Source organism: Myotis daubentonii, chromosome 5 (genome assembly GCF_963259705.1).
Source record: "Myotis daubentonii chromosome 5, mMyoDau2.1, whole genome shotgun sequence".
NCBI lineage: Eukaryota > Metazoa > Chordata > Mammalia > Chiroptera > Vespertilionidae > Myotis > Myotis daubentonii.
Genome location: NC_081844.1, coordinates 47355614 through 47367893, shown reverse-complemented (window position 1 = coordinate 47367893; position 12280 = coordinate 47355614). Strand labels below are relative to the sequence as shown.

Sequence of the window (12280 nt, the reverse complement as noted above, 5' to 3'; positions counted from 1 at the left end):
TTATTTTATATATTTAAATGCCATTTAACAAAGAAAAATCAACCAAAAAAATGAGTTCGTGTGTCACCTCTGACATGCGTGTCATAGGTTCACCATCACTGACATAGAGGCTGACACACAGTAAGTGCTCCAAAATGGCAATAATTACTTAAGAGAATTGATAATGCTACTTTTTTAAAAAAAATCACAAACTGTGCATTATTGCTCCTTTCCTTTTTCAGGCAGTGGTAACAGATGTGTTTTCTTAAATTCCAGCACCAAAAAAACATAAAGTTCTGGTTGTACTTTCTTTTAATAACTTAAGCTATCATGTTCTAAGCTACTATGCCCAACTTTCATAACATTGCAAGGGCATTCTGGAAATTATTTTTCTTCCACTCTCAGTCCAGAGATAGTCCACGGTCCAGGCCTGGCCCATCAGACATGACCCTATGATGTCCAGCTAGGCTGTGACAGCCAGTTCCCACTTAGTTGCTCAGCTGATAAATGGTAACCCTGAGTTGCTGGTGCCATTATGAGGTGAGAGCCTTTCTGAAGATAAAGTCAACGTGGAGGAAAGCAGAGGTAAGCAACGGAATGGAAAGAGACCGCTTTCTGTCGGCAATCAAAGGCAGCTATTCCATAACGAACACCATTCCTGGAGTTAGTTTTCTGTCATTTACAACTGAAAAGTCCAATGATCGGGCCCCCAAATCACTAAAACCACTAAATTTTAATTTTACAAGATCACTAAAAACACTCGCTGCAACCATCTACAGTTCTACACTAATAAAAAACAAACATGCAAATTGACCGTACCTTTGCTATGCCTTAAGCCATGCCCACCAGGCAATCAGAGCAACTATATGCAAATTAACCCAACCAAGATGGCGGCCGGCAGCCACGGAGCTGGAGCAAGCAGGAAGCTTGGTTGCCCCAATGATGGAGGAAGCCAAGCTTCCCGCCTGCCGCTGCAGCTCTGAGCTCCACTCAAAGCAACAAAGTTTCAATTACAGAAGGTAAATAAACCCCAGATACCTGCTTTCAGCCGGCCGTGGCCACGGAGCTGGAGCGAGTAGGAGGCTTGGTTGCTCCAATGATGGAGGAAGCCAAGCTACCCGCGGCCGGCTGTAGCCTCCTCAAAGGGCAACAAAGTTTCAATTATAGAAGGTAAATGAATCCCAGAATTTAAAAAAAAAAAAAAAAGGAGAGGCTGGAAGCTTCCGTCACCAGGGGGCTTGGCCAGCCTGAAAACAGCCCTCAGCCCCTCACCCAGCCTGGCCAGGCACCCAAGTGGGACCCCCACCCTAATCCGAGACACCCTTCAGGGCAAACCAGCTGGCCCCCACCCATGCACCAGGCCTCTATCCTATATAATAAAAGGGTAATATGCAAATTGACCCTAACAGCAGATCGACTGGGAATGACTGGTCACTATGACACACACTGAACCACCAGGGGGCAGACGCTCAATGCAGGGGGAGCTTTGCTCAGCCACAAGCCAGGCTGACGGCTGCCAGTACAGCGGTGATGGCGGGAGCCTCTCCCGTCTCCTCAGCAGCGCTAAGGATGTCCAACTGCAGCTTAGGTCTGCTCCCTGCTGGTAAGTGGACGTCCCCCAAGAGCTGCTGGGCTGCCAGAGGGATGTCTGACTGCCAGCTTGGGTCCGATCCCCCCAGGGAGCGGGCCTAAGCCAGCAGGTAGATATCCTCTGAGGGGCCCCAGACTGTGAGAGGGCACAGGTTGGGCTGAGGGACGCCTCCCGCCCGAGTGCACAAATTTTTGTGCACTGGGCCTCTAGTTAAAATATAGTAAACAAATTAAAGTTCTTAAAAGTAAAAACTCAACGAAGACTTAATTACTTTGTGCTTCTTGTTCAATCTATTGCCTTCATTATGAAGCGCCTGAACTCATAATATATTTTTTCAAAATAGCATAATTTACAAAGCAAGTTGTTCAATCCTTATTTCTGAGGGGCAATACTGACTCAAATATCAATCAGACTGAAGATAGCCTGTCCAGAAGAGTTAAAATTTAATAATGATTACCTTATTAAAAGTTTCATATTAATTTTTGACTTTAAAAGATGGAAATAAAAGATGTAGGAAGAGCAAAGTATGTATGTCAAGACTGTCCAATTTTTTTTTTACCAAAATTCTTTAGGATGTATTTTCTAAAATATGAGAAAAACTCTATTCATCTTCTTCCATATCAATATTGTCTTTGGTTTAACACCTAATTATAATTTTGACATCACTAATATTAGAAGAAATTGCAGCTGAGTCATTTGGTGAAGGAAATACAGGCAGGACAAAGGAGATTAAATGAGCACTTCAGACTGAGACAGGCCTGGGCTCAGATCTCAGCTCTGCCTCCCACTGATTTAATAGGGGCTTGGGAAAGTTCCTCCAAGCAACACTTAGGGCCTATTGTGAAGATTAAAGGAGGTAATCTAGGGAAACCTCCCAGCACACTGCCAGCTCTTTTCTCTTCCATCCTCCACACACAGGGCTTGAGGTATTCATAATCACGTACATCATTTATTCTCTTCATGTTCACATTCACTTCAACAGTCAACCAACGGTCACTGTGGAGTGACTATGGGCACCAACCACAGTTCATGGTACTTTCCTGATGGCAACTCGGTATGATTCAGAAGTATGAAAAATATTCCTTAAGCTTTTGCCTTAAAGTATATGACTATATTAAAGACATTTATTTTAATCAGAACTACCTCATTTCTTTGCTTTTTTTGAAAGCAAGGAAAAAAAACTATCCCTGGCATCAAGGGTCATGGTATTACCTGTCTACTTTACGGTCACAGCTATGTGACCTGAGGCACAAAAATTTTACATTTTAATGTAAAATGTAAACAAAAAGACTTACATGGATCCTTCTAGGTTTTAAAAGTCTATGATGCTAAGATTTACCTGGTTGGAAGTGAAGCCAGGTCTTATTTCTGGTCTTATATAATCAAGATCAGGAAGCAAGTGAACAAAGTCTAAATTACTTACCTAAAAGGTAAGCAATAGTTCAAATGACTTTAAGTACAGAAAACAGAATTCTCTGTAAAATATATATAACTATATATTGGGGTTAAATTATGTTGCCTCAAAAGATCTGTTCATTTCTAATTCCCAGTACCTGTGAATATAACCTTGTTTGGAAACACCGTCTTTACAGATGTAGTTAAGTTGAGGTCCTACAAGATTAGGATCAGCCCTAATCCAATGACTGGTGTCCTCATAAAAAGAGAAAAATCTGACACAGACACCGAGGGAAGATAGCTATGCGATGACAGAGACAAAGACTGGAATTATGCTTCTACAAGCCGAGCAAAACCCAGGAATGCTGGTATTCAAGCGGGATACAATAAGAAACGTCAAGTCCCTATTCACAAAGAACCTAAAATCTAGAAAACAATCAAGTAGGTAACTACATGAAAATAAGAGGGCAAGGCAGAATATAGAGAGCAAGAGAAAGAACAGAGAAAAATTCCTGGAAGAAGCAATATTTGATGAAGAATGATAAGGATTAAACATGTGATGAGGAACAGGGAACAGAGTCCTTGCAGATTAAGGCATGACACAAACACAAAAAATGAAATGGAACAATGTCAAAGTCTTGGGTAGTTGGAACATGTCTAGCAGCAAAAGGATTACATAGGAAAGATTGTTTAGGATTACTTGTGAAGGACTCTGAATGCTATGCCAAGGAATATACCATGTTTGTCCCACGAGCAGTAGTGTGTCATTCTAACCTTCTGAGAAAGGGAAGGGCATGATCTCACCTATGTTTTAGGAGAGAACTAAAGCTGTTTGAAAAAACCATTTTCAGGGCAAATGGAGAGGTGGTGCTGACTCACATACCCAGAGTTTCAAGGAGTCATGGCTAATAAGGATGAGAGTAGTAGTTGTATATGTATCCCTATTATTTTATCAAAAGAAATTTATATTGGATGATGGCAGCAATTTCTTCTATCTTCAAGAAAGTAGGGGATATATAAATCCTTTATTCTTTTTGTAAAAGAAATGTGTGGGATGAAATAATAAATCTCTATGATTGGCAGCATGGCATGGAAAGAGCACTCATTGTAATTCGAGTCCAAAAGCACACTCCTGCATTCATTCCTTCCACATACTTTTAACACCTGCTTGACCCAGAGACCAGGACAGGATCCAGTTCCTACCTCAAAATGCTTACAATCTGATATGGGAAGGCCAACCCATAAATAAATAAGTAAACTATACTGTTACAGGTATGGTGCTAAATGTCTTTGTGGCTTCTGGGGAACTTAAATGATAAAAAGGTCGTCCACACAGTGGGGGATGAGTGCAAGTCAGAGAGGACATGATGCTTGGAATACGGATTAGTATTCACCCGGGTAAATACAGCTTCTAACTCTAGCTCTGCCACTTTCAACTTACTCCAGGGCTCAGCATTCCCCAAATGTATCTGCCTTGTATATCTCACAAGGGTGTCAGGAAAACAGAGAATAAGTATGAAATTACTTTTAAAATTGTAAAGCATAACTCAAAGAGAAGTTCAGATACACAATCCTTTAAATGAGATCCTTGGGGCCAGATGTTCCAGAATTCTATAGATAGGAAGAAGTTTATACCATATATTATGTAATGCTTCTTACAGGGTCTGAGGTGTAGTCAAGCCCCCAAATCAAACCAATTAATAGCTCACCAGCCCAAGTTATGATTATTTATGCCAAGTGGCTTAGATAGAGATTATAATAGCCTTACATCAGTTCAGGTCAGTTCCAAAAATATTTTGAGAGATTTCAGGATTTTGGAATTGTAGGATAAGAGATCGTTGACCAATACAATACATATTATGTCTGAGGAAGGTCAAAACTAAAGTAACATTCAGGTTCCCCACATTTTCCCTAATATAATTGATCCTTAACAAAGATGACCATCAAAGTTTATGCATAAGTAGCTTGTACCTGAGAGCCTATTTCTCCCCCACTGAAACAATCCTATCTAATAAAAGAGAAACATGGTAATTGGCGTACGACCGATACCCTTTTCATTGGCTAATCAGCGAGATATGCAAATTAAGTGTCAGCCAAGATGGCGGCCGGCAGCCAGGCAGCTTGAAACTAACATGAGGCTTGGTTGCCTCAGTGACGGAGGACTCCAAAGTTCCCTGCCTGCCGCTGCCTCTGAGCCGGCAGTTTAAGAAACTCTGTAACAAATACGCCCAACTTCAGCCAGCAGATTTGCAACATTGTAAGCAAAGGCCAGAAACCTACTTTCAGCCAGAGGCCTAAGAGCTGGAGCCAAGCCTCAAGCTAAAGCTGGCCCAGAATAAAAAAGAAAAAAAGAAAAAAAGGAAAAAAGGAGCGGTTGGGAGCTTCAGTCACCCCCAGCCTGAAAACAGCCCTCAACCCCTCACCCAGGCTGGCCAGGCACCCCAGTGGGGACCCCCACCCTGATCCAGGACACCCTTCAGGGCAAACCAGCCGGCCCCACCCGTGCACCAGGCCTCTACCCTATATAGTAAAAGGGTAATATGCCTCCCAACACCGGGATCAGCGGAGCCGTGAGGCCTCCCGGCACTGGAATCAGCATGACAGGGGGCAGCACCCAAACCCCCTGATCGCCCTGCTCTGTGTGTGACAGGGGGCGGGGCCACAACCTCCCTATCCACCCTGCTCTGTGCCTGATAGGGGGGAGCTCCCCCCCCCCACGGGCCCTGCTCTGTGTGTGACGGGGTAGAGCCATAACCTCCCCCTCGGCCCTGCCCTGAGTGTGAGAGTGGTGGCGCCCCAACCCCCTGATCCGCCCTGCTCTGTGGGTGATAGAGGGCAGCACCCCAACCCCCTGATGGGCCCTGCTCTGTGCGTGACAGGGTACAGAGCCCCAACCCCCCTGATGGGCCCTGCTCTGTGTGTGACAGGGGGTTGCTCCACAACCTCCCCATCGACCCTGCCTTGAGTGTGACAGGGGGCGGCGCCCCAACTCCCCAATCACCCCTGCTCTGAGCCCGACCAGGGGCTGCACCTAGGGATTGGGCCTGCCCTCTGCCACCCGGGAGCAGGCCTAAGCCAGCAGGTCGTTATCTCCCGAGGGGTCCCAGACTGCTAGAGGGCACAGGCCAGGCTGAGGGACCCCCCCTCCCGCCCCGAGTGCACAAATTTTTGTGCACCGGGCCTCTAGTTCTATATATGATTGTGAGGATCACATGCTAAAACCACATGTCTTTATATAATGTGTTCACACAGCAATGACAAAATATTATGAGTCACAATACAGCCTGAGGGAACTCTGAAATACAGAAGAGGAGATGATAGAATTCCTCCCTTCTTTCCTGAGTTCAGGATCATGTCAGATAAAACTCTGCAATAGGTCAACTTTATGTGTGGCACTCACAACACCACCGCTCATATCCCACTGCCCTGGGGCCACCTGGGTATCAACAAAACAGCAGAGCCCCACACTCAGTGTCAGAATGCCCAGGTTCTAGGCAGGATTGGTATTCTAATCCTAGTAACACTCCTTCACCTCTCAGTCCAATGCTCTTCTATAAAACGATGGATTGGGACTAAAATGATTCTTCAAGGTCTCATCCTTCCAACTCTAACTCACTATACTCCCAAATTATCTTTTAAGTGAGCACAATATAATTCAGAATGGATAATGCAGGTCCTGCGAGAAAAGCAATCTTAGTAAATTAGTCAACATTACTGCATGGCATGCTCTAACTCCTCCAGGTGTACTTTATTCCTTGATAAGCATGCTTCTTAATATAAACACATCTCCAGTTGAGAACGTTCAGAAGACGCTAACAAAATTTGAAGAGGAAAAGCGCAAGTTCTTTTGTAGCAAGAGGGACACTGAGTGGGCAGGTCACTGTGCCAACCACGACTCCACCTCTGGCTAGCTTTCCTAGATTTGCTTTTTATTCATTATTGTTGAAAGTATTCCATATGTCCCCCCCCCCCCCCGACCCCTTCTAGCCTGCCCCCACCCCCTAGATTTTGTTATTAATAGTTTCTTCCCTTTCTCCCCTTTAATAACTCACAGAATCTTTAAATATGGCCTATATTTTCCAGAAATGATTCCTTTAATTTTTAATAGAGCACTACTCATTCTTTTCTGGTAGCAATAAACTAGAAACTATCTGTACTAACCCCACCCCACACCCCTGGAAAAAGAGCTTTGCTGTTCTCCATGTATGGATTATTCAATATTCACTGAGCTAATTCTTTCATACTGTTGTCAGCATAACACAAATAGTTAACGTGCATTACCAAATTCCAAGGGTTACTAAATTGTATACTGGCTCTACTGAAAACCAACTTGCATCAACATGATTTCATCTTCTTTTGAATGTAAGGTTTTTCCATCCTCTCCCCAGAAGAGTGTGTACTAATAACAGATAGATGAATGAATTTCAAACTAAATATTTATGACATTGCCATATATATGTATTGCCATATTATACATATTCATTCGAGATCCATTTAAACTGTATACAAATAAGATAAAAATTCTGTTTTCTCAGAATTTATGAATTCCAGAGGTCAAAAGCATGAGTCTTTCTGTGAGGTCTTCTGTTTGCAACACAAAAAAGCCAAAATAAATAGAAACTGTACTTATCTTTGATTGTAAAATATATTAAAAGAGATGGGTATAGATGAGCACATAGGGAAGTGGTGGGGCAGAGGTGAGGCCAAAATAAGAAGAAAGGGGGTTGGGGTGGGGTAGGGGGAGAGGGAGAGAGAGAGAGAGAAAGAGACACTTTGACTCAGCCATTCTACTTGTAGAAATTAATACTACAGATCACCTTGCACAGGTCCAAAACAATTATGTACAAAAAGATACTTACTACAGCACTGTCTGGAATAGCAAAAGACTGAAAACAACCATGGGATAGTTAAATAATGTACATCCACACAACAGAGTACTAACTGATACAATAACAAATGAGGAAGCTCCTTATGGAATTATAAAATAAGCTCTAAAACATAATTTTAACTGAAAAAAAATACAAACCATTGTGTTACAATGCTACTGTATATATTTTTAAAAAGGAAGAAAGGAGAAAAACTCTGGATTTTTATCATGTATGCATAGAGTATCTCTAGAAAGATATGTGATGAATTGGTAAGACTGGCTGTCTGGCATAGAAACCTGGGCTGTTGAGGAAGAGAAGTAAGCAGACCTCATTGTACAGACACAGGGAAAGGCTTTCCCTGCACTATTTACTAAATCTCTGTCAGAAAAGCACAGTGAGAAAGAGTGTAGACTCTGGAGCCAGGCAGCCTGGGTTCAAGTCCTTGCTCTGCCTCTTCCCACTATGTGACCTTGGAGACTTACCTAAACACTCTGCTCCTTGGTATACTCCCCTGCAACACATGGGTAGTAACACCTAACTCCTAAGTGTCCTTTTGAGGATTAAAAGTTAAGTGACTAACAAAGAGCCAGACACACATAAGTCAGTGTGCTGTAAGTATTCGCTATGGTGTTGTGTCTTTTGAATATTTAACCATATGACTGTCCTCTCATTAAAATTAAAATATTTTAAAACACATAATAAAATTTAAATTGGAAAATTAAAAATAAATTATGAAACAGGAATACAATAGGAACACCCTACTCTTTTTTTAAAACCCATCAAAGATTCTATTATTGTCTTAAGACAAACAACCTTAATTACTGTTTGCTTAAAGAGGCTTCTCGATAGCTGAAGCATGAGGTAGTGGGTGAACTCCTACAGGGAAACCACCTTAATGAATTCAAGGAATTCAGTTTGAGTTTCAAATATGTAGTTTGGCTTTAGACAATGACCTTTATTGAGCTTTCTTCTCTGCATGCATATACCACAGTTTCCTGTCCTCCTTCATTCCCTGCCTCTCCCAGGAACACGACCAAGTCTCTAAACAAGTAATCCCTCTTCTCATCTAGTAAACTTAATTGTGGCTTTGAGTTTATTATTACTGTTCTATTACTGTATTGAATTGATTTCGATCATATTAAATAACTGCCTTAAGGCATAATCGTATATTGTCTAGAGACTCTAGTTCCAGAAGGTCTGATGTTTGGCTGTAGGAGGGGAAGACAGTGATCAGAGCTGCATAGCACACACATAAATAATTGCCTAACATTTCAGAGTCTGCCAAACATTTTTACAGAACTCACCTGAGCTGACCTTCACAAATGTCCTGTGAGAGCCTGTATTACATAAGCTGTTTTACACAGAAGTTAGGAGACTTTAACAAGGTTATACCCATTAAGTGGCAAAGTCAGGACTCAAACCAGTGTCTCCTGACTCCAAATTCTGTGCACTTCCAACTCTGGGACACTATCACCTTAGCCATCAGCGGCAAATAAGTCAGGGTAACAGCCTCTACATTTCAGGACCTCCCTCTGCATTTTCTTCTGAGGGGTAAAAACATGCCACATTTGAAGAGTAAAAATTCTGGTGTATAATGTTAAGACTGAAAAGCAGAACACCAAATTATGTATATTATAGCATGACCTCAATGCGTGGAAAAAAAAGTTATCAAGGGATTTTTTAAAAATTCACAAAAAATTAGCAGCTCATATTACAGACAAAAGATTAATCTCCCTAATATATAAAAACAACAAAAATCAATATAGAAAAAGACTTGCGCCCTGACCGGTTTGGCTCAGTGGATAGAGCGTCGGCCTCCGGACTCAAGGGTCCCGGGTTCGATTCCAGTCAAGGGCATGTACCTTGGTTGCGGGCACATCCCCGGTAGGGGGTGTGCAGGAGGCAGCTGATCAATGTTTCTCTCTCATCGGTGTTTCTAACTCTCTATTCCTCTCCCTTCCTCTCTGTAAAAAAAATCAATAAATATATATATATATACACATATATGAAAAAGATCTCTGTAAAAAAATCTCTCTCTCTCTCTCTCTCTCTCTCTCTCTATATATATATATATATGTGTGTGTGTGTATATATATATATATATATATATATATATATATATATATATATATATATATGACTTGCAAACCAAAGGAAAATTGGGCAATGGATGTAAATAGTTCACAGGAAGAAAAAAAATAGTCTTTAAACACATGAAAAAAAATGCTAGACCCCGCTCTTAGAAATTAGAAAAGCAACTTAAAATCATACACCTATTAGATTGGCAAACATTCAAAAGTCAGACATCCCAGATGAGAGAAACACAGGCAGAGGCACAACATGGTATGACTACATATACGGAGGATAAGTTGTCATAGGTATCAGAATTATATTTATAGCATTGGACCCACCAATCCCACTTCTGGAACTAAACAGATTTTGAAAACCACGTGCTTGCAGGATGTTTGATAAGAGCAAAATACGGGAAGAAACTGGAGAGGATATTGGTAGGGACAAATTAAATCACTTATACTATAGTCACACAACAGAATTCCAAGTAGCTGTTGGAGAGAGAGTGAAAGCAGGACCCATAGATCTCTAGATTATGCTGCCAAGTTCAAACAGCAAAGAGCTGCTACCTCTTGTGTAAGAAGAAAGAATACATATGTCTACACAAAATTAACATAAAAATAATTTTTTTTTTTTTTAAATATATTTTATTGAGTTTTTACAGAGAGGAAAGGAGAGAGATAGAGAGTTAGAAACATCGATGAGAGAGAAACATCGACCAGCTGCCTCCCGCACACTCCCCACTGGGGATGTGCCTGCAACCAAGGTACATGCCCTTGACCGGAATCGAACCCGGGACCTTTCAGTCCGTAGGCCGACGCTCTATCCACTGAGCCAAACCGGTTTCGGCACATAAAAATAATTTTAAGAAATAAAAGCGATTACTTAAAAGGGATAGGAAAGAATAAAGAGTTGGGAGCAATATATTTCAAATGTATAATTTTTATCATTGAACCAAGTGAATGCATTATCTCTGAAGACATAGCTAAAATACTTTTTAAAATGTCAAAAAAAAAAATCCACTCATATACCTATGCTTTAGGTGGTGATTTAACCTATAAAAGAGTTGAGGGTCTCCTCACCTTTGCTTCAGGTTTCCTACCAGTAGAGGCACAATCCTGAAGACTAATATTCCTGACTGCTCTTCACCTCAGGGGAAGAAGAAATTCTGAATGGTAGATTTCCCTGTATTTGTGGGCGTCTATCTGACTGCAGAGCATACACATGCTGATGTAATCATCCACTCCTCAACATCAAGTTTTGGAGCGGGAAGCCCCTTTGTGGCAAGGCCTGTGAGTGTCCTAGGCTGCTCAGGATGGGGTGGGCAAGCTAATCTAACTTTGAGGTTCATTACTAGCAGACCCTTATTGTTCAATATGTTAGCAGTTTTCCAAATGTAGATATTTTGATTTCCATCTACCTGACCAATTTCTCTCTCAATTTTCAATTTCCGTTGAGGAAGAAAAAAAAGGTCTCCTTCAAATTTCCTACAAGGAAAATTCCCTCCCAAGAACCTGTCAGAAATTTGAACAAAAATTGGGCCATTGTCTGCACTATAACTGGAAATCTGAATACCCATTAGCAGAACACACTCTAAGCTTTTTGAAGCCATTTAAGAAGATACTACAAAGTCATTACAGATTGTTCTCAAAAACACTTTAATAACATGGGGAAAATATCATGGTATCACACTGAGTAAAAAAAGCAGATTATATAGCTTGATATACAATATGACTCAGTTAATACAATATAGCTTATATCTATATCAAGAAAGAACAAGGAAATAAAAATGTTTGTAGTAGCAAAATTTATGTGATAACATTATGGATAATTTGGGTTTTCGTATTTTATATTTGCTTGCATTTTCTAAATGTCTTGTAATAAAATTGTATCATTTTGATAGAAAACATATTTAAGAAAAAGATGGAGGCATTTAAAAAGAAAAGGGAAAAGAAGCCAGCCTGACATGAATGCAGCCATGCTCTAAAAAAATCCACATGTGAAAATATTTTTTAAATATATGCCAGCAATTGACAAGTGGGATTTAAAATTAAAACCACAATACCATTTCTAATAGCAGCCCCAAAAATATTTAGGTATAAATGTAACAAAATATGTACAAGATCTTTATGAGGAAAACCTCTGATAAATCCAAGAACTAAATAATTGCAGAGATATTCCATGTTCATGGGTAGGAAGACTCAAATGTCAGTTCTTCCCAACTCGATCTGTAAATCCAATGCAATCCCAATAAAAATCACAGCAAGTCATTTTGTGAACATCAACAAAATGGATCTAAAGTTTATATGGAGAAGCACAAGACTCAGAATAGCCAACAATACTGAAGGAGAAGGGCAAAGTCAGGAGACTGAAACTA

General features: G+C 40.9%; 1 protein-coding gene across 9 annotated transcripts in view; it reads right to left on the bottom strand.

Annotated features, from left to right (window-relative positions):
* The window catches only part of FNIP2 (folliculin interacting protein 2), a 133590-nt gene that overhangs the window by 70529 nt on the left and 50781 nt on the right, over positions 1 to 12280 (bottom strand). For 5 of the 9 annotated variants that reach the window (XM_059697737.1, XM_059697732.1, XM_059697734.1 and 2 more), the window contains exon 2: positions 1018 to 1107. The exons of the other annotated variants lie outside the window; for them this stretch is intronic. In XM_059697737.1, the coding sequence (XP_059553720.1) occupies positions 1018 to 1107 (90 nt within the window). The remainder of the gene's footprint in view (positions 1 to 1017; positions 1108 to 12280) is intronic. 9 annotated transcript variants of the gene reach the window in all.